Here is a 24,177-nt window from a genome sequence, read left to right as displayed (position 1 = left end):
GATGTATGGAGTCATAAACCATTTACAGAAGCATCTACAGTGAGGGAAAAAAGTATTTGATCCCTTGATGATTTTGTACGTTTGCCCACTGATAAAGAAATGATCAGTCTACAATTTTAATAGTAGATGTATTTGAACAGTGATGGACAGAATAACAACAACAAAAAATCCAGAAAACGCATGTCAAAAATGTTATAAATTGATTTGCATTTTAATCAGGGAAGTAAGTATTTGACCTCCTCTCAATCAGAAAGATTTCTGGCTCCCATGTGTCTTTTATACAGGTTACGAGCTGAGATTAGGAGCGCACTCTTAAAGGGAGTTTGTTAACTGTATAAAAGACACCTGTCCACCGAAGCAATCAATCAATCAGATTCCAAACTCTCCACCATGGCCAAGACCAAAGAGCTCTCCAAGGATGTCAGGGATGAGATTGTAGACCTACACAAGGCTGGAATGGGCTACAAGACCATCAACAAGCAGCTTGGTGAGAAGGTGACAACAGTTGGTGCGATTATTCGCAACTGGAAGAAACACAAAATAACTGTCAATTCTTCTCGGCCTGGGTCTCCATGCAAGATCTCACCTCGTGGAATTGCAATGATCATGAGAACGGTGAGGAATCAGCCCAGAACTACACGGGAGGATCTTGTCAATGATCTCAAGGCAGCTGGGACCATAGTCACTAAGAAAACAATTGGTAACACACTATGCCGTGAAGGACTGAAATCCTGCAGCGCCCGCAAGGTCCCCCTGCTCAAGAAAGCACATATACATGCCCGTCTGAAGTTTGCCAATGAACATCTGAATGATTCAGAGGACAACTGGGTGAGAGTGTTGTGGTCAGATGAGACCAAAATGGAGCTCTTTGGCATCAACTCAACTCGCCGTGTTTGGAGGAGGAGGAATGCTGCCTATGACCCCAAGAACACCATCCCCACCATCACACATGGAGGTGTAAACATTATGTTTGGGGGTGTTTTTCTGCTAAGGGGAAAGGGATGGGTATTCCAGCATGACAATGACCCAAAACACATGGCCAGAGCAACAGAGGAGTGGCTCAAGAAGAAGCACATTAAGGTCCTGGAGTGGCCTAGCCAGTCTCCATACCTTAATCCCATAGAAAATCTGTGGAGGGAGCTGAAGGTTCGAGTTGCCAAACGTCAGCCTCGAAACCTTAATGACTTAAGAAGATCTGCAAAGAGGAGTGGGACAAAATCCCCCCTGAGATGTGTGCAAACCTGGAGGTCAACTACAAGAAACTTCTGACCTCTGTGATTGCCAAGGGTTTCACCATAAAGTAATAAGTCATGTTTTGCAGAGTGGTCAAATACTTATTTCCCTCATTAACCTCTTGATACTCCCCACCCCGGATCCGGGATCGTGAATAAAGCCTAAGGCTCATTAGCATAACGCAACGTTAACGATTTCTGAAAATCGCAAATAAAATGAAAATAATGCACCTGCTCTCAAGCTTAGCCTTTTCTTAACAACACTGTCATCTCAGATTTTCAAAATATGCTTTTGAACCATAGCAAATCACTAATTTGTGTAAGAGTATGCTAAGCTAGCTTAGCATTTTGAGTAGCATTTAGCACGCAACATTTTCACAAAAACCAGATAACCAAATAAATAAAATCATTTACCTTTGAAGAGCTTCGGATGTTTTCAATGAGGAGACTCTCAGTTACATAGCAAATGTTCAGTTTTTCCTGAAAGAATCTTTGTGTAGGAGAAATCGCTCCGTTTTGTACATCACATTTGGCTACCGAAACAAACCGAAAATTCAGTCACCAAAACGTCAAACTTTTTCCGAATTAACTCCATAATATCGACCGAAACATGGCAAACGTTGTTTAGAATCAATCCTCAAGGTGTTTTTTCACATATCTCTTCATTGATATGCAGTTCGTGGAAGCCTGCTTTCCCCTCAGAATCGCATGGAAAAATACCAGCAGCTGAAAAAGACGCACCAATTTCGACGGAGGACACTGGGCGGACACCTGGAAAATGTAGTCTCTTATGGTCAATCTTCCAATGATATGCCTACAAATACGTCACAATGCTGCAGACACCTTGGGGAAACGACAGAAAGGGCAGGCTCATTCCTCTCGCATTCACAGCTATATAAGGAGACAATGGAAAACGGAGCCTTAAAATCCTGCTGGTTTCCTGGTTGCCGTTTCATCTTGGTTTTGCCTGTAGCTCCCGTTCTAGGGCACCCACAGACAATATCTTTGCAGTTCTGGAAAATTCCGAGTGTTTTCTTTCCAATGCTATCAATTATATGCATAGTCAAGCATCTTTTTGTGACAAAATATCTTGTTTAAAACGGGAACATTTTTCATCCAAAAATGAAATTGCGCCCCTAGAGTTTCAAGAGGTTAAAATGCAAATCAATTTATAACATTTTTGAATTTTACGGATTTCTTTGTTGATATTCTGTCTCTCACTGTTCAAATAAACCTACCATTAAAATTATAGACTGATCATATCTTTATCAGTGGGCAAACGTACAAAATCAGCAGGGGATCAAATACTTTTTTCCCTCACTGTATATTTCACATTTCTAATGAGCATTTTCTGGTTGTCAGAAATACTTCAAGTGTAATATGCTACATTCAGTAACATACAATACTGTACTAGTTTGCAATATTTGAGCAAAACATTCCAGCTGTACAGTCTCTGTTTCCTAGCTCTCTGCTTCCTAGTCTCTTATGAAAATCGAGTTTATTGGTTGCGTACATCCATTTGCAGATGTTATCGCAGTGAAATGCTTTTGTTTTCTATCAGGGCAGTAATATTTAGCAATACAAAACAATACAAAAATAATCCAAAAAGTAAAACAATATACAGTTCTTTTGTATAAATAGTGTACATATAAAGTGGGTAAAACTGTATGTACACATTTCTGAAGTGACCAGCGTTAAATTACTCTATAGAGCAGCAGTCTCTAAGGAACAGGGTAGAGTAGCGGATGGGAGCCAGCTAGTGACAGTGTCTAAGGTTCAGAGCAGAGTGCCGGGCGGGGACCGGCTAGTGATGACTGTTTAGCAGCCTGGCAGTCTGTTTCACAATCTCTCGGTCCCAGCTTTGGTGCACCTGTACTGTCTTCATCTTTTAGATGTTAGTGGGGTGAATAGGTCGTGGCTCAGGTGGCTGAGGTCCTTTATGATCTTCTTGGCCTTCCTGTGATACCAGGTGCTGTAAATGTACTGAAGGGCAGGCAGTGTGCCCCCGGTGACTGCATCACCCTATGGAGAGCCCTTTGGTTGCAAACGTTGCATTAGCCAGCCCGACAGAATGCTCTCTATGGTGCATCTGTAAAAGTTAGTGAGGATCTTAAGGGCCAAGTCAAATTTCTTCAGCCCAATGAGGTTGAAGAGGTGCTGTTTCGATTTCACCTCGCTGTCAGCATGGAGGGACTATTTCAGGTCTTTAGTGATGTGCACGATGAGGAACTTGAAGCTTTTGACCCACTCCATTGCGGCCCAATATCTGTGGATGGGGGCGTGCTTTCTCTGCTGTCTCCTGTGTTCAGTGATCAGGTTATTTTCCAGGTACTACCTTTGCCAGGGCTTTCGCCTCCTCCCTGTAAGCTCTCTCGTTGTTGTTGATAATCAGGCCTACCACTGTTGTGTTGCCAGCAAACTTAATGATTGAGTTGGAGACAAACGCGGGTGAACATGGGTGAACAAGGAGCACAGGAGGGGGATGAGAACGCACACCTGTGGGTCCCAGTGTTGATGATCAGATTTATGGAGGTGTTGTTGCCTACCTTCCCCACCTGGGATCGACCTCAGGAAGTGTAGGGCCAGTTTCACAGGGTGGAGTTCAGACCCAGGGCCCTGAGCTTAGTGATGAGCTTGGAGGGCACTATAGCATTGAAGGCTGAGCTGTAGTCAATGAACAGCATTCATAGGTATTTCTCTTGTCCAGGTGGGATAAGGCAGTGTGTAGTGCAATGGCGATTGTGTTGTCAGTGGATCTGTTGGACCGGTAGGCAAATTGTAGTGGGTCTAGGGTGTTGGCTAAGGTGGTGATATGATCCTTAACTAGCCAATCAAAGCACTTCATGATGACAGAAATTGGCTTTTGGGCAAAACTCATTTAGTTCAGTTACCTTTGCTTTCTTGGGTACAGAAACAATGGTGGCCATCTTGAAGCAAGTGGGGACAATATACTGGGATAGGGAGAGATTGAATATGTCTGTAAACACTCCAGCCAGCTGGTCTGCACACGCTCTGTGGATGCAGCTTGGGATACCTCCTGGACTGGCAGCCTTGTGAGGGTTAACATGTCAGACAAGGAGAATGAGAGCTAACAGTCCTCGTGAGCTGCGGTGGCCCACAGTGGCAGCTCGGTGCTGTTTTCTTTGAAGCGGGCAGTGAGGTGTCAATGTCTGCGACTTTACTGGCTTTCCCTTTATAATCATTGATTGCCTGGAGTCCCTGCCACATATGTCTTGTGTCTAAGCCATTGAATTGCGACTCCACTAAGGCCTTGTACTGTCGTTTTGCCTCTTTGATTGCCTCACGGAGGTCATAGCTGATCTGCTTATGTACGTACATGTTCCCAGTCACCTTGATGTGGTTAGATGCAGTGGTTTGCACTTTCAGTTTCGCACAAATGCTGCCATCTATCCTTGTTTTTTTTGGTTTGGATAAGTTATCACAGTGGGAACAACATCCTCTATGTATTTCCTGATGAACCCAGTCTCTGAGTAAGTGTATACGTAGATACTATTCTCAGAGGCGAACCAGAACATTTCCCAGTCCGCATTGTCAAAACAATCTTGAAGCATAGATTATGATAGTTCAGACCAACAATTGACAGTCCTTACCATGGGTAATTCCTGCTTAGGTTTCTGCCTATAGATGGGGAGGATCAGAATGGAGGTGTGATCTTATTTGCCGGAGAAAGGGCAGGGGAGGGCCTTGTAGCCACCCCAGAATGGAGAGTGGCAACGATCCAGAGTGTTGGATGCACGAGTATCACAGAAGATGTGTTGATAGAATTTTCCTCAGATTTCCTTTATTAACGTCCCTAGCTACAATAAATGTAGCCTCAAAATATATGGTTTCCGGTTTGCACAAAGTCCAGTGTAGTTCCCTGAAAGCCAATTACTGCATAAACGTGTCGGCTTGGGGGAGAACATACATGGCAGTGATGATGAAGAAAGTTATCTCGGGAGTTTATGCAGTAATTTGATGGTGAGATATTCCAGATCGGGAGACCAAAATAACTTTAGTTCCTGTATGTTTACACAAGTTGTAAATCATAAAACATACTCCTCCACCATTATTTTTCCCTGAAAGTTCTTTCTTCCTGTCTGCATGATGGACGGAGAACCCAACTGACTGAATGGATGGGGACAATATATCCGGAGAGAGCTATGATTCCGTAAAACAGAGTATGTTACAGATCCTCTCCCTGAGATCGTCTACTTTAATGTCCAGGGACTGAACGTTAGCGAGTAATATACTTGGAACCGGTGGATGGTAATGCATGAGTCTGAGTCTGACGAGGGCCCCACTTCTTCTTCCTCTTACTCGTCAGCGTTTTGGTGCAGACCCCGGGATGAATGGAGCTGCCTTGGGCAGTTCAAACAAACAGCATCCATTTCAGGGAAGTCAAATTTCTGGTCAAAATACTGGTGGGTGACCGCCGATTTAATATCCAAAAGTTATTTTCAGCTGTAGGTAATAATACAAGATACGTTCTGAGCAAATAATGTAAGAAATAACAAAAAATAAAGTTGGCTAGGAGCTAGGAACAGAGAGACCGTGTCTCTCTTTATTTTGGCAGTTACCAATATAACCAACATTCAATATGAGAAGTGCCATTAGTTTTCCTAACAATGTGATAGGCAATCACTCAGGCCCATGGTCACATGCTCAAGAAAGACTTGTGGCCCTAAACATGAACACCAAAGCCAGAGAGAAATCAACTGAGATGAATTTAACCCCTCCTTACCTCCATAGAGAGCTCTCTGTGACACTGCCAAGGCTGAAGTCAAAGTACTTAGTCAGCATTAGAATCACCTACAAAAGAGAACACAGTTCCCATCTCAGCACGCATCTTTAGAAAATATGAGTAATATACAACCCTTTGATAATGTAACACTTCCATGCATCATATCATCTGACACTTTGGTGGGACTTGAAGTAATGAGTTGCATATTATGCAGTATTTCACAATTGTGGTAAATAAGCCTAAAGTTCAAAATAAAGTTTTTTTTTTTTTTTTACTTTTGACTACCTCATTTTCAAACTTGCACCTGTTGCTATTTTATCATTGGACGTGGTTTGAGCAGGATGGCCTTAGGAGGAGTGCATCATCAATTTTACAACAGCAGCCTTAATATGGATACTCAGCTTAATATGGATGCTTGTCAAACCTCCACACACATAAACTAATCCCAAACCAATTTATGAGGCCTTGTCAAAGCATTCTCTCTGCATGAGAATGTTGCATCTTCTGTGTAAAGGTAAGGTTGTGCCACGGATTCCCGCAGTACTTCTGCTCATTTCATTCACCAGCTCCAGAGGTCTACGTCACAGGCCTTCTAGGTGTCACTGAACTGGATTATCACCACCAACCCCGGACTGTCTTGTCTCATTACGCACACCTGGTTCCCATTCCCCCTGATTAGGATGTGTATATATGTGACCTCTGTCCTGGTCAATCATTGTTCCCATGTCAGTTGGTCTTGTGAGTACCTGTGCTTTGTTGTTTTGGCTTTCATGCTACGTGCACTTGTTATTTCGGGTCACATCCCATGTAATTATTAAAGGTTAACCCTCACTCTTTTGTTTTGGTTACATCCCTGTGTACCTTATATACATGTTTTGTTTTGGGCTTCGTCCCTGTTCCTTTTTCATGACATGTTGTATTTTTGGGTGGAGTAATAAAACCCCCTATTACTTATTCCTGCGCCTGTCTCCGATCATTATACAATGTGACAGGTTGTGTTTTTTTTTTTTTTAGGGCTCAGCGGGTTTCTTCCATTACAAGCATCCCAGGTACAGCAAGGCTCTCCTCGTAAATATCATGGACATCTTTTTTGAGGAGATTGTAAAGAACACCATTGTTATATGGCGGTTCTACAAGCTCATACTTAATAGGTATGTAGACAAATAGCGAGGTGTCATGTAAATGATTCTACATGTTAATGAATGGCTCTATGGACAGTTCTGTTTTAATTTGAAAGGAGAAACTTCATTCCTACTCAGCGTTTGTGGGAACCTAAATTGAAGTCTTTGTATCACTACATTAATATTACATACAGTCAATGTTTACAGATTGATTTTTCCCATTCCCTCAGCTCTAAATACTTGATGACAATGTGGAAGAATTACCATTTAAGTACACAACTCTCAATGGTTTACTACATAATAAACCGGTGTGGAGGTCTTCTACACCTTGGAGACAACACCTATCTCCTGGGACCATTGGTCTTTCCAGTTGTACCCATTTATTTTGATTAAAATTTGGCCTTTTAGTTGTCTCTTCATTGTAACATATTGTGGTTGGCCAAAGTGTGGTGAGGAATAATCTGAGTATTTTAACACCGCAGTAATCTAGAAACCCACACATTGGGAAATACAGTGCCTTGCAAATGTATTCATCCCCCTCGGCGTATTTCCTGTTCTGTTGCATTACAACCTCTAACTTAAATATATTTTTATTTGGACTCCATGTAATGGACATACAAAAAAAAGTTGAAATTGGTGAGGTGAAATTAAATAAAAACTTGTTTCTAAAAAAAAATATATAAAACAAAAGTGGTGAGTGCATCGGTATTCACTCCATTTGCAATGAAGCCCTAAATAAGATCTGGTGCAACCAATAACCTTCAGTCACATAGTTAAATAAAGTCCACCTACACTTGAAGTCGGAAGTTTATGTACACCTTAAACATATACATTTAAACTCAGTTTTTCACAATTCCTGAAATTTAATCCTAGCAAAAATGTCCTGTCTCAGGCCAGTTAGGATCACCACTTTATTTTAAGAATGTAATGTCAGAATAATAGAGAATTATTTCAGATGTAATTTCTTTCATCACATTCCCAGTGTCAGAAGTTCACATACACTCAATTAGTATTTGGTAGCATTGCCTTTAAATTGTTTAACTTGGGTCAAACGTTTCAGGTAGCCTTCCACAAGCTTTCCACAATAAGTTGGGTGAATTTTGGCCAGTTCCTCTTGACAGAGCTCATGTAACTGAGTCATGTTTGTAGGCCTCTATGCTCGCACACACTTTTTCAGTTTGGCCCCAAATTGTCTATAGGATTGAGGTCAGGGCTTGTCATGGCCTCTCCAATACCTTGATTTTGTTGTCCTTAAGCCATTTTGCCACAACTTTGAAAGTATGCTTGGGGTCATTGTCCATTTGGAAGACCCAGTTGTGACAGCTTTAACTTTTGTCTTGAGATGTTGCTTCAACATATCCACATAATTTCCCTGCCTCATGATGCCATCTGTTGGTGAAATGCACCAGTCCCTCCTGCAGCAAAGCACCCCCACAACATGATGCTGCCACCCCAAGCTTCACAGTTGGTATGGTGTTCTTTAACTTGCAAGCCTCCCCCTTTTTCCTCCAAATGAGGATAGTCATTATGGTTCTATTTTTGATTCATTAGACCAGAGGACATTTCTCCAAAAAGTACAATCTTTGTCCCCATGTGCAGTTGCAAACCATAGTCTGGCTTTCTTATGGCGGTTTTGGAGCAGTGGCTTCTTCCTTGCTGAGCGGCCTTTCGGGCTATGTCGATATAGGACTGCATCTTCACAAGGTCATTTGCTGTTGTTCTGGGATTGATTTTCCCTTTTTGCACCGAAGTACATTCATCTCTAGGAGAACGAACGAGTCTCCTTCCTGAGTGGTATGATGGTTGCATGGTCCCATGGTTTTTATGCTTGCGTACTATTGTTTGTACAGATGAACGTGGTACCTTCAGGCATTTGGAAATTGCTCCCAAGGATGAACCAGACTTGTGGAGGTCTACAAATATTTTTCTGAGGTCTTGGCTGATTTCTTTTGATTTTCCCATGATGTCAAGCAAAGAGGCACTGAGTTTGAAGGTAGGCCTTGAAATATATCCACAAGTACACCTCCAATTGACTAAAATTATGTCAATTAGCCTATCAGAAGCTTCTAAAGCCATGACATCATTTTCAGGAATTTTCCAAGCTGTTTAAAGGCACAGTCAACTTAGTGTATGTAAACTTCTGACCCACTGGAATTGTGATACAGTGAAATAATCTGTCAGTAAGCAATTGTTGGAAATATTACTTGTGTCATGCACAAAGTAGATGTCCTAAACAACTTGCCAAAACTATAATTTGTTAACAAGACATTTGTGGAGTGGTTGAAAAATTAGTTTTAATGACTCCAAACTAAGTGTATTTTCTATCTTCCGACTTCAACTGTATGTGCAATCTAAGGGTAACATCATCTGCCTCGTGATCTCAGTGTATATTTACACCTGTTCTGAAAGGCCCCAGAGTCCGCAACACCACTAAGCAATGGGCACTACCAAGCAAGCGGCACCATGAAGGCAAAGGAGCTCTCCAAACAGGTCAGTGACAACGTTGTGGAGAAGTTCAGATCAGGGTTGGTTTATAAAAAAATATCTGAAACTTTAAACATCCCACAGAGCGCCATTAAACCCATTATTAAAAAATTTGAAGAATATGGCACCACAACAAACCTGCCAATAGAGGGCCGCCCACCAAAACTTACAGACCAGGCAAGGAGGGCATTAATCAGATTAATCAGAGAGGCAACAAAGAGACCAAAGATAACCCTGAAGGAGCTGCAAAGCTCCAGAGTGGAGATGGGAGTATATGTCCATTGGACCATTTTAAACCGTACACTCCACAGAGCTGGGCTTTATGGAGGAGTGGCCAGAAAAAAGCCATTACATAACTTCTCTAGGATAGGGGGCAGTATTTGGAATTTTGGATAAAAAGCATGCCCAAATTCAACTGCCTGCTACTCATCCCCAGAAGATAGGATTTGCAGATTATTAGTAGATTTGGATAGAAAACACTGAGGTTTCTAAAACGGTTTGAATCATGTCTGTGACTAAAACAGTACCTATGTAGCAGGCGAAACCCCAAGGACAAACCATTCAGATTTTTTTTTGAGGTCACTCTCTTTTCAATGGATTTTCATTGGGAATCCAGATTTCTATGGGAATTGCTTGCGGTTCCTACCGCTTCCACTGGATGTCACCAGTCTTTAGAAATTGGTTGAGGTTATTCCTTTGTGTAATGAAGAAGTACGGCCATCTTGATCGAGGGTCACTTCATGTGTACTGTTTGATAGAGGCGCATGACCAGAAAGCTAGCGTCAGTATGTTGTCTTCCTGTATTGAACACAGATTATCCCGTCTTCAATTTTATTGATTATTTAACTTTAAAATATAACTAAAGTTGTATTACAAAAGTAGTTTGAAATGTTTTGGCAAAGTTTACAGGCAACTTCTGAGATATTTTGTAGTCAAGTTGGAACCGGTGTTTTCTGGATCAAACGCGCCAAATAAATGGACATTTTGGATATATATGGACAGAATTAATTGAACAAAAGGACCATTTGTGATGTTTATGGGACATATTGGAGTGCCAACAGAAGAAGCTCGTCAAAGGTAAGGCATGATTTATATTTTTTATTTCTGTGTTCTGTGTCACGCCTGCAGGGTTGAAATGTTTTCTCTTTGGTTACTATGGTGCTATCCTCAGATAATAGCATTGTTTGCTTTCGCCGAAAAGCCTTTTTGTAATCTGACATGTTGGCTGGATTCACAACATGTGTAGCTTTAATTTGGTATCTTACATGTGTGATTTCATGAAAGTTTGATTTCTATAGTAATTTATTTGAATTTTGCGCTCTGCATTTTCTGGCTTTTGGATGCTAGCGTCCCACATATCCCAGAGAGTTTAAAGAAAAAAATAAGCAGTTTGGTGTTCGCCAAAAGGCATGTGGGAGACTCCCCAAACATATGGAAGAAGGTACTCTGGTCAGATGAGACTAAAATTGATATTTTTGGCCATCAAGGAAAACACTATGTCTGGCGCAAACCCAACACCTCTCATCACCCCGAGAACATCATTCCCACAGTGAAACATGGTGGTGGCACTAAATACAGGTAAATTCTTGAGAGAAACCTGTTTCAGTCTTCCAGAGATTAGAGACTGGGATGGAGGTTCACCTTCCAGCAGGACAATGACCCTAAGCATACTGCTAAAGCAACACTCAAGTGATTTAAGGGGAAACATTTCAATCTATTGGAATGGCCTAATCAAAGCCCAGACCTCAATCCAATTGAGAATATGTGGTATGACTTAAAGGTTGCTGTACACCAGCGGAACGCATCCAACTTGAAGGAGCTGGAGCAGTTTTGTCTTGAAGAATGGGCAAATATCCCAGTGGCTAGATGTGCCAAGCTTTTGAGACCCCAAGATACTTGCAGTTGTAATTTCTACAATGTATTGACTTTGGGGGGATAGTTATACTCGCTCAAGTTTTCAGTTTTTTTTGTCTTTGTCTAATTTGTTTCAAAATAAAAATTATTTTGCTTCTGCAAAGTGGTAGGTATATTGTGTAAATCAAATGATACAAACCCCCCCAAAAAATCTATTTTAATTCCAGGTTGAAAGGCAACAAACTAGGAAAAATGCCCAGGGGGTGAATACTTTCGCAAGCCAATGTAGAGATGAATGGTCTACCATTTACATGACCTTTATAGCTTCCAAAAGTCCCAATCTGCTGGACATTGTCATACACAATAAAATGAACCAGAGCAGTTTGGAAAGTAGAGCCAATTACTTCCTGTCTTCTGGATGGTCATTACCTTATCTATTTACTTGGAGAAGGTCCAGTGGAAGACTCAAATAATTTGCATCCTCAAGTGCCAGCTGGAAAAGTGTTAGGCGAGTGTTGAAAGTGCAAGGTGAAGCTCTCTTAATGTTGTAAATATTTAATGTGCCAGGCATCAATATACAGTGATTCTTAATTTGTAGATTTTTCTGTGTTAAACAGGGGGTTGGGGCTGGGTACTTACTTGCTATCTAACTGTAGCTATAAAGATCCTGTGTGAATCTCAACCCTGTGTGAATACATTGGTATGAATCGTATCATTCTTGAGGCATGAAAGAGGTGTTATAGTGATATTAAAGGGCTTAGTTTGAGAAGATTACTACAGCAGAATGAAGGCGCTGTATTAAGAGGGATGGAGGAATGTGGGATAGAGGGTGGATGGGGGCACCCTATTAGTGAAGGATGAGGAGCCTCTGAAAGAGACATTTAAAGGCTAGACAGACTACAAATTAAGATTCATTCTCAGACTCAGCGACTCCCTGATCCGGCCTTATCAGCTTCAGGAATTAAGTTACCTCATCAATAAAACTGTCAACATATTTACCCGCTGCAATTAAATAGATAGATGATTCCATAAAATCAATTGTTACCAAGTTACTGCTCAGAATATCAATAATATATGGTGGTTTTCTATCTTTACCCTATAAATGGAAAAGCACTAACACATTACCATTTTTGGTTTTTAAGAGTTTCTCAATCTATTTCCATTACTACAACACTAATGACGCTGATGAAAAATAACAAGCCAGCTCCCTAACGGTAACCCTTATTGTACAGATGTGAATTGTTATACTTTTTAAGTTCTTATTAGCAATGGAATAGAGACACCCCATTCTTAGAAACTTTAAGTACATTATGGCAAATTAATATGAGATTCAAATTAGAATTTGCAGTCAAACACAATGAGTCTAAGAATTGTGACATATTCACTGCCAGGGGAGCCAGGGTTTACTTTCAAAGAGACGTTTCTGTTGATTCTTAATGATATTATCATCAAAAGTTATGCATTTTGAAAGTAGAGGCATTCATATTATCAACTTATCATTAATCTATATGTTAAAATCGGACTAATTACCTTTCTTTTACTGGATGGACGTCCTTTTAAAAGAATACAAACGGAATAAAATGCATAAACTATCATCCTTTACACAACCTTTACCTTTCTGTTTCAGGCTTTATCTGTTGGTACAAACACAAGCTCAAAGCTCTCAACCATACAACCTCAACCTGCATTATTGGCTTTCTTTTGTCTACCACATCAATTTGTATCTCTTTATTCACACAGACAGTGTTTTTTGAAGTCAGAGCTATTTGGTTATATGAATAACATGTCAACTGGATCATGAATTATTAAGTGACTTCACGGTAGATTATTGCAAAGATAAATGAGTAATGTCCTCACACAACTCTCATAACCGTCAAGATTCCGAAGCATCCCACACCATGAGAGCTTAAGGTCAGATTGCATGACAACAACAGAATACTCCAGATCACTGAAATGTATGCCTCCTCCAGCCATGTTAGTATCTTCTGACCTTCACTACTAACAACTGAGAGTTTTATCTTGAACAAAAGGATGTCTGAATATCTGTAAATATAGTGGGTGCAATTGAAGTGATATGTGGTAGTGGTAGTAGTTCCGCAACAATCAAATGTATATAGGGAACATATCAGAGTGATAGCAGTTCTTAAAATCTTTTAATGGGTGAATATTTAACCATGTCTATTTGTAATCACAGACAGTTTGGAAGCCTTTGTTTAGGCCTCTAGAAATGCAAGTGATATAAACCACCTATTATTCATCAATAAACAAATTCCTACAGCCAGCCTGCTTGCTGTAATCACTTGTAATTACATTACAATACTGTAGAATTGTTTTTCTTACAGTTCAATAGTACATTTTACTGTATTGCACTGTGTTTCATTACTCTGGCATCAAGATACCGTGAATATCTCAATATTGTATTGACACTATACAGAAATAGTCATAGATATAGTGCATTTGGGAAGTATTCCGAGTCTTTGTCTTTTTCCACATTTTTTTACATTACAGCTTTATTCTAAAATTGAGTAAATTGTTTTCTTTCTCTTCAATCTACACACAATACCCCATAATGACAAAGCAAAAACAGGTTTTTAGATTTTTTTTGCAAATATATTAAAAATAAAAAACTTAAAAATAACATTTACATAAATATTCAGACCATTTACTCAGTACTTTGTTGGAACATGACGCTACAAGCTTGGCACACGTATTTGGGGAGTTTCTCAAGCTCTGTCAGGTTGAATGGGTAGTGTTGATGCACAGCTATTTGCAGGTCCCTCCAGAGTTATTCGATCAGGTTAAAATCCAGGTTCTGACTGGGTCACTCAAGGACATTCAGAGACGTGTCCCAAAGCCAGTCCTGCATTGTCTTGTCTGTGTGTCCTGTTGGAAGGTGAACCTTATCCCCAGTCTGACGTCCTGAGCGCTCTGGAGTAGGTTTTCATCAAAGATCGCTCTGTACTTTGCTCCGTTTATCTTTCCCTCGATCAGTCCATCCTGTCTCCCAGTCCCTGTCTCTGAAAAACATCCCCACATCATGATGCTGCCACCACCATGCTTCACCGTAGGGATGGAGCCAGGTTCCTCCAGACGAGACGCTTGGTATTCAGGCCAATGAGTTCAATCTTGGTTTCATCGGACCAGAGAAACTTGTTTCTCATGGTCTGAGAGTCTTTAGTTGCCTTTTGGAAAACTCCAAGCAGGCTGTCATGTGCCTTTTACTGAGGAGTGGCTTACATCTGGCCACTCTACCATAAAAGCCTGGTTGATGGAGTGCTACAGAGATGGTTGTCCTTCTAGAAGGTTCTCCCATCTCCACAGAGGAACTCTGTCTAAAAACCTGTTTTCACTTTGTCATTATGGGGTATTGTGTGTAGATTGATGAAGAAAACATTTAATTTGAAATATTTTACAATAAGGCTGTAATGTAACAACATTTGGAACAAGTCAAGAGGTCTGAATACTTTCCGAAGGCACTGTATATCATCTTGTTGTAATTGCTATTATTTTGAAGACCAATGTATCCTTACCTACAACATTTTCAGTAACACTTACATAAACCTTTTACTTGCTTTGGCTGTGATATTTTTTTAAATCAACCTTGCTTGAACATTGTTTGACTGTAAACTGCTAAGGATAAGAGTGCCCGCGAAATGGCCAAAATGTAAATATAAAAATTGAAAAGAACACTGGGTAATATTTCGCTGCGTGGTTAATTCCAGTAATATACTGGAAAAACAATTACAGTAAAAAAAATTGGTACTGTAAATTGGATTGCCGTAAAATAAATCACTGTATTGTAATTCTACAGGAAATGTTTTACAGTGCACTATGACTCTCTAGATCTCTGTCATTAACATAATTATTCCGCACAAACTCCTTCAAACTAGCCTTAAGTTCAAAAATAAAACATCCATTCTAAAGCATTTATTACATGTAACAAAATGTTGCACAACCAAAATCCACAAAAGCCTATATCTTGGCATGTCATCACATTTGCAACCCCTAATTGAATATCCATTTTGATCTATGTTTCCCTGAACCTCTGTGAACCATATAATTTTAACTGGTTAACCAGAGTATGTACAGTAGCTATCCGACATGCAGAAAGGATTCTGGCTAGGGATGTCCTGATGCTATCATAGATACTATTAGGAAAATATGAAATGTAAGATGCATTACAGTCACCCCTGTGGTGGACATTTCTCTGTTTTCAATTGTTGAAGTGAGAAATCATCAGAAGCCCCTTCTTCTTTGCATGTATGCTTTTTCTCTAACGACTGTCACCAGCCAGACAATGGCAGCTTGCTGAGCCTCGAAGCTTCATCATGCATGAGGGGGGTCTGATCAATGCTGGCAAGATAAGAAATCGAGTGGGTTTGTTTCCTACCCAGCCCAAAAGTAGCACCTGCTGAGCTGAGGATGCCTTCAAAAAACACTTTCAACTCAATGATATGCCTTCTGAAATGTGGGTGCTCAGAGATAAAGGTGCAGGGTTGTGTGTTCTGTTGACAAACTCAAAGCTACCTTACCTGCAATTAGATTTGCCTAACTCTGATACAATGGATGATAAATGAATGTACGTATTGTAAGAACTGGAACCAAAGCAAGTGTTAAAACTTGTTGTGACTAGGGGGCAGTATTTTCATTTTTGGAAAAATAACATACCCAAAGTAAACAGAATATGTTGTCAGGACAAGATGCTAGAATATGCATATAAATGACAGCTTAGGATAGAAAACACTCTAAAGTTTCCAAAACTGTAAAACTATTGTCTGTGAGTATAACAGAACTGATATTGCAGGCGAAAGCCTGAGAAAAATCCAATCCGGAAGTGCCTCATGTTTTGAAAGGTCTGCGTTCCAATGCGTCCCTATTGAGCAGTGAATGGGCTATCAAACAAATTACTACGTATTCCCCAAGGTGTCTACAGCATTGTGACATAGTTTTACGCATTTATGTTGAAGAATACCCGTAAGCGGCTACATTGTGTAAGTGGTCACCTGATGGCTCTCAGAGTGATTCTCGCGTAAAATACAGAGGTAGCCATTTTTCCAATTGGTCCTACTGAAAAACCAATTGTCCCAGTGGATATATTATCGAATAGATATTTGAAAAACACCTTGAGGATTAATTATAAACAATGTTGCCATGTTTCTGTCGATATTATGGAGCTAATTTTGAATATTTTTCTGTGTTTTCGTGACCGCAATTTCCGGTCTATTTCTCAGCCAAACGTGAAGAACAGATGGAGCTATTTCGCCTTCAAAAATTATATTTTTGGAAAAAAGGAACATCGGCTATCTAACTGGGAGTCTCGTGAGTGAAAACATCTGAAGCTCATCAAAGGTAAACGATTTAATTTGATTGCTTTTCTGATTTTCGTGACCAAGTTACCTGCTGCTAGCTGGACATAATGCTATGCTAGGCTATCGATAAACTTATATAAATGCTTGTCTTGCTTTGGCTGTAAACCATATTTAGAAAATCTGAGATGACAAGGTGATTAACAAAAGGCTAAGCTGTGTCTCAATATATTTCGCTTGTGTTTTTCATGAATAGGAATATTTTCAAGTAATATTTATGTCCATTACGTTATGCTAATTAGTGTCAGTCGATTACGCTCCCGGATCCGGGATGGGCTATCACTAGTTAATCTACTTCTGTAATTTGCTTTGGGGTTGGGGCATACGTCATGACTCTTGTACAATGTCCTTGGTCTAAAATCCTGCTTGCCCTCTGTTGCCAATGCAGCACACTCAGTGGGAGGCAGAGGTCCAACAGAAGTATCCAAACTTTGAGTCACAATTAAGGCTGTGGTGGTCATGACATTTTGTCAGCCGGTTATAAACATGCAAAAGACTGCCGGTTTCATGGTAATTCACCGTTGATTAAAATAAACACGTTTAGATTCTCCAGACCTGCACGCATACAAGCTGCTGATGCGCGCTTTTGGAACATCTACATTTTAAAAAGTAGAATGCATCAATTTAATATACACCATCACAATACATCCATTACTTATTTTAGGTTGATCTAAAGAAACATTGTGATATGAAGAAAATGTATTTCAGAAGAACAGAATATGAGTTGGCCTACTGTATGTTATCTGACAATGTGCAATGCCATAGGCTGTAGACCTGTTCATTTAGCAGACACGATATGATTCTGTGTCACACTCTGACCTTAGTTATCTCTGTTTTCTTTATTATTTTTGTTAGGTTAGGGTGTGACGAGGGTGGGTATGCTTGTTTGGATTGTCTAGGGGTTTAGTAGGTCTAGGTATTTGTATGTCTATTGTGGCCTGATTATGGTTCCCAATCAGAGGCAGCTGTTTATCGTTGTCTCTCATAGGGACCGTATTTAGGTAGCCATTTCCCCTTGGGTATTTGTGGGTTCTTGTCTATGTGTAGTTGCCTGTTAGCACTCATGTGTATAGCTTCACGTTTCGTTTGGTTGTTTGTTATTTTGTTAGTTTGTTTCAGTGTTAATTTGTTTAATAAATTAAGAATGTATGCTTACCACGCTGAGCCTTGGTCTCCTCCTTACGACGGACTTGACAATAAGTCCCGTACCAATATTTTATATCATATGATTTTAAAGTAAGATGAATATAATTGAACTTGGTTGAAATAAATAGAAAGGATATTTTCCCATTCCGGAGCGAGTGTGTATATGAAGTGGCTATGTTGATCGTAAAAGAGATAATTTGAAACAGGTCCTATATACGCTAGATTTAGAGTTATTTGGCAACTTTAGTAGTGAATGATACAAACCTTAGAAATCAAAACATACTGTATATGGGCTGCATGATGCCACTATAGGCTATTGATTATTTGAAAAATATATCAAAAAAAGGTTTCACTCTGTTCCTTGCATAGGCTGTTCTCTCAACATCAAGTGATCATTGTCACGCCCTGGTCGAAATATATTATGTTTATTCTTCATTTATTCGGTCAGGCCAGGGTGTGACATGGGTTATTGTGGTGTGTTTTTGTCTTGGGGTTTTGTGGGATGTCTAGCGTAGTTAATGGCTGCCTGAGGCGGTTCTCAATCAGAGTCAGGTGATTATCGTTGTCTCTGATTGGGAACCATATTTAGGCAGCCATATTCTTCGAGTGTTTCGTGGGTGATTGTTCCTGTCTCTGTGTCTTCACCAGATAAGACTGTTTAGGGTTTCATGTTCCGTTTGTTGTTTTTGTATTGTTCGTGTTTTTTCGTTCTTCATTAAACATGTCTCAAAAATACCACGCTGCATTTTGGTCCGCTCCTCCTTCAACAGAAGAAAGCCGTTACAATCATATTTTCACTCATCAGACTATTCTTAATTTAATCATGTGTTTAATAATAACTTTTCTTAAATTTAGAATGGACCATTGTCAAATGGGCAGGAAGAGGGGTAGGGGAGAAATACATGTCATCTGTATGCACTGGAATAGCGAAAGGATGCTCCTTCCCTGCTGTTTCATTTTTCACTCATGCAGGGTTGGCTACTCCGGTTATTTCACTCCACACATCAACCACTATTTGAGGAGCATGCAGCCTCTAGCTGCTTGACAGGTGATATTCTGCCCAAACTGGGTATGCCATGGGCTCTCCATCCAATTTGGGAAACCAAGTGAAATCTTTTCGGGAACATCGAGAGCAACGAAACATATTTCACTAAACTCTGCACACTCAAGAAAGGAATGAAGGAGAGAGGGGAGGAGATGGAAACGCATGGTGGGGAGATATTCTGTAGCTAAAGGAAATATGTTTGTCTAAAAATCCCTATTACTAGGTTATTAAAAATCCAATACAAATTCACTGTAAACCTCCCTGCACAATCAATAAACAATCAATGAACCAACAAGCATCGCCTAGGCCTATACGCTCGCTCCCAGAATCGTGGATAGAAAGTTTGGAGCAGTTGCATAAAGTGGGTAAACAGTCCATCCAGTATGCATAACAATACAGTCCACACTCAAAGGCGATTACTTAAAGACATCTTAAATCAGTTTTTCTTTATGTTTCCTGCTGCGCATAATATGCAGTAGGCTATATATTGTACAATGGCGCAAACTTCATTTTAATTCAGTTATTTTTGGGGGGGCTCATATATAAGCCTATGCATATGCTCTAATATGCATATGGGGTTTTTAATGAATCATCACCTTAGAAAGTGCAGTCCATTTTGTTGTTAGTCTTTGAAACAACATCCACAATTACCATGTTTTTCACTCAGTTTCAACCTGTTGTTCAAATTCTTTCATCAAATTGATCAATCACAGCGAGGTGAGTTTTAAAAGCACCTAGTTTTTTAATGTCATTTCTGATTGAATTTGCATTGATGTCGGAGTGGTTAGAGGGACAATAGAGCCATGAGTACCAGGCCACTATGTCATGGTTGTAAAGGTAAATTACCAACTCTGGTGCTGCTACTGTAAAGATGTGAATGGTAGATTGATGCTGCAAGAGTTAAGGCAAGAATGAGTGCTGATGCAAGTTGACGGAGCTAACCATAAAAGAGTAATAATGGTTATGATTTATTATAGCTAATTTTAAGTATGAGGGGCTGATTTATGTAATGCAAAGGCAAAATCATTGTGCTGATGTTGCTCTCGCGACTGTCAATATAATGTACAGTTATGAAAATACAGTGCCTTTGGAAAGTATTCAGACCCCTTGACTTTTTCCACATTTTGTTAACTCACAGCATTATTCTAAAATCGGTTAAATAAACAAACATCTCATCCTGTTTCCATTGATCATCCTTGAGATGTTTCTACAACTTGATCCGAGTCCACCTGTGGTAAATTCAATTGACTGGACATGATTTGGAAAGATACACACCTGTCTATATAAAGGTCCCACAGTTGACAGCCCATGTCAGAGCAAAAGCCAAGCCATGAGGTCAAAGGAATTGTCTAGGCACAGATCTGGGGAAGGGTACCAAAATATTTCTGCACCATTGAAGGTCCCCAAGAACACAGTGGGCTCCATCATTTTTAAATGGAAAGAAGTTTGGACCCACCAAGACTCTTCCTAGAGATGGAAGACCAAACTGAGCAATCGAGGGAGTTGGGCCTTGGTCAGGTAGGTGACCAAGAACCTGATGGTCACTCTGATAGAGCTCCAGAGTTCCTCTGTGGAGATGGGAGAACCTTCTAGAAGGACAACCATCTCTGCAGCACTCCAACAACCAGGCCTTTATGGTAGAGTGGCCAGATGGAAGCCACTCCTCAATAAAAGACAGCCTGCTTGGTGTTTGCCAAAAGGCACCTAAAGACTCTCAGACCATGAGAAACAAGTTTCTCTGGTCTGATGAAACCAAGATTGAACTCGTTGGCCTGAATACCAAGCGTCACGTCTGGAGGAAATCTGTCTCCATCCCTACGGTGAAGCATGGTGGTGGCAGCATCATGATGTGGGGATGTTTTTCAGCCACGGGGACTGTGATTGGTGTGACGACAAATGTAGTAGTCAGAATGGATCACTTATAAGCGCACAAGTTGAGACCCAGATGCAGACACTGAAGGCAGATGGTTTGAGTCTTTGATATTTATTAATAATCCAAAAGGGGTAGGCAAGAGAATGGTCGTGGACAGACAAAAGGTCATAACCGGTTCAGAGTCCAGGAGGTACAGTGTGGTAGGAAGGCTTGAGGTCAGGGCAGGCAGAATGGTCAGGCAGATGGGTACAGAGTCCAGAAAATGGTCAAAACCGGGAGGACTAGCAAAAGAGAATAGAAAAGGCAGGCGCACGGGAAAAATATACTGGTTGACTTGGAACATACAAGACAAACTGGCACAGACAGACAGAAAACACAGGGTTAAATACCCAGGGGATAATGGGGAAGATGGGTGACACCTGGAGGGGGTGGAGGCAAGCACAGGTGAAACCAATCTGGGTGTGACAGCACTATTTCATTAAATATCTCGATTTGTAGCGAACTTCCAAATAATTCACCATTGGGATCAAACTTGATCATAATAAACTAATTTAAATAATATGTTTGGCCATTCTGACAATCGTTATTTACACTCACGTGAGCCTAGAACAACAGATTCCAACAGGCGGATGATCTCGGGGAACTAATACACCAAAGAATCCATTGCCAGCGGAGTGCACAGATCCCTCATTGAGAAGAACAAAGATCTACGTTAGCAGTCTCCACTCTGTAGAGAGAGGATCTCCCCTGGAAATATCTGCCAAGATACTTTAACCTGATTGACAGGAATTGCACACAGCTCAATATGAGCAGATACGGGCCAGGTTTAGGGGAGGGTTTGGCCGGGGGGGCTTTACATAACTCACCGCGCTCTAGTGACTCCCTGTGGTGAGCAGGGCCCCTGGAAGCTGACCTTGGTCATTAGTGTTTCCTCTGACACATTGGCGCGGCTGGCTTCCGGGTTAAGGCGGGACCACACAAATAGCCAGCTTTTGAAGCAGACAGGCATTAGGACCTCGGGGACCATTGACATAATGACACCACAACAATCAGTATGGCGCCAACAAAGATGGTCGACTCGCTTCGAGTTCTTAGGAAACTATGCCGTTTTTAGTTTTTTTATGTATTATTTCCCACATCGTTACCTCAGGAAATCTTAAGTCTTATTACATACAGCCGGGAAGAACTATTGGATATAAGAGCAGCTTCAACTTACCAACATTACGATCAGGAACATGACTTTCTCGAAGCGGATCCTCTGTTTGGACCACCACCCAGGATAATGGAGCTAATTCCAGTAGGCAATCCAAAACAATGACGCCGCAGAAGACTTACACATTGCACACCACTCCCGAGTATACTACTAGCCAATGTTCAGTCGCTTGACATCAAGGTAGATGAAATTTGAGCTAGGGTTGACTTCCAGAGAGACACCAGAGATTGTAACATTCTCTGTTTCTCAGAAACATGGCTCTCTCGGAATATGTTGTTGGAAACGGTTCAGCCACCGGGCTTCTCCATGCATCACGCTGACAGAGATAAACACTTCTCTGGGAAAAGGAAGGGCGGGGGTGTATGCGTTATGATTAACGACTCATGGTGTAATCATAACAACATACAGGAACTCACGTCCTTCTGCTCACCGGATCTAGAATTCATTACAATCAAGTGCCAGCCATTTTAACTACCTGGAGAATTCTCGTCAGTTATAGTCACAGCTGTGAACATTCCCCCTCAAGGAGACACCAAGACGGCTATCAAGGAACTTCACTCGAAACCATATGCAAACTGGAAACCATTCATCCTGAGCTGGGGATTTTAACAAAGCAATTTTGAGAACAAGTCTACCTAAATTCCTACAGCATATTGATTGCGCTACACCCACGTGCAACACACTCGACCACTGCTACTCTAACTTCCGTGATGCATACAAAGCCCTCACCCGCTATCGCATTGGCAAATCCGGCCATGACGCCATCCTGCTCCTTCCGACTTATAGGCAAAAACTCAAACAGGATGTACTAGTGACGAGAAACAGTCAACGCTGGTCCGACCAATCAGAAGACACGCTTCAAGATTGTTTTGATCACGCGGTCAGCCTCAGAGAACAACATCGACCTATACGCTGACTCGTGAGTGCGTTTATAAAGAGGTGCATTGGAGACGTGGTACCCCCTGTGACTATTAAATCCTACTCTAACCAGAAACCGTGGCTGGACGGTGGCATACACGCAAAACTGAAAGCACGATCCACCGCGTTTAACCATGGAAAGAGATCTGGGAAAATGTCTGAATATACACAGAGTAGCTTTTCCATCTGCAAGGCAATCAAACAAGCGAAATGCCAGTACAGGGAGAAGGTGGAGTCGCAATTAAACGTCTACAGGACTACAAAAAAAAATCCAGCCATGTCACGAACACTGATCTCACGGTTCCAGACAAACTAAACACCTTCTTTGCCAACTTTGAGGATAATACAGTGCCACCGTCGCGGCCCTCTAACAAGGACTGTGCTCCCCCGCGCCCCTCCCTCATTCTCCGTGGCTGACATGAGTGAAACATTTAAACATGTTAACCCTCGCAAGGCTGCTGGTCCAGACGGCATCCCGAGCCGCGACCTCATGCGCAGACCAGGTGGCTAGTGTGTTTACAGACATATTCAATCGCTCCCTGTCCCAGTCTGCTGTCCCCACATGCTTCAAGATGACTACCATTATTCCTGTACCCAAGAAGGCAAAGTTAACTGAAATAAATGACTACCTCCCCGTAGCACTCACTTCTGTTTGAAGTGCTTTTACAGACTAGTCAAGGATCATATCACCTCCACCTTACTGGCCATCCTTCCCGACCCACTTCAGCTTGCATACCGCCCCAACAGGTCCACAGACGATGCAATAGCCATCACACTGCACACTGCCCTATCCCATCTGGACAAAAGGAATACCTATGTAGGAATTGTGTTCATTGACTATAGCTCAGCATTCAACACCATAGTACCCTCCAAGCTCATCATAAAGCTGGAGGCCCTGGGTATCAACCCTGCCCTGTGCAATTGGGTCCTGGACTTTCTGACGGGCCGCCCCCAAGTTTTGAAGGTAGGAAACATCTCCACTTCGCTGATCCTCAACACTGGGGCCCCACAAGGGTGCGTGCTCAGCCCCCTCCCGCACTCCCTATTCACCCACGACTGTGTGGCCATACACGCCTCCAACTCAATTATCAAGTTTGCAGATGACACAACTGTAGTGGGCTTGATTACCAACAGCGGCGAGACAGCCTACAGGTAAGAGGTGACGGCACTCGGAGTATAAA

At 41.3% G+C, this 24,177-nt stretch overlaps 1 protein-coding gene across 1 annotated transcript in view; it reads right to left on the bottom strand.

The window, feature by feature from the left end:
* The window catches only part of LOC135511399 (VPS10 domain-containing receptor SorCS1-like), a 132,064-nt gene that overhangs the window by 67,887 nt on the left and 40,000 nt on the right, over nucleotides 1-24,177 (bottom strand). Inside the window, exon 3 of the mRNA XM_064932923.1 lies at nucleotides 5,977-6,044. Coding sequence (XP_064788995.1) covers nucleotides 5,977-6,044 — 68 coding nt within the window. The remainder of the gene's footprint in view (nucleotides 1-5,976; nucleotides 6,045-24,177) is intronic.

This window comes from Oncorhynchus masou, chromosome 24 (assembly GCF_036934945.1).
Source record: "Oncorhynchus masou masou isolate Uvic2021 chromosome 24, UVic_Omas_1.1, whole genome shotgun sequence".
Classification (NCBI taxonomy): Eukaryota; Metazoa; Chordata; class Actinopteri; order Salmoniformes; family Salmonidae; genus Oncorhynchus; species Oncorhynchus masou.
The sequence above is the reverse complement of the archived record's forward strand: the minus strand, read 5'-3'. Positions and strand labels throughout refer to the sequence as shown.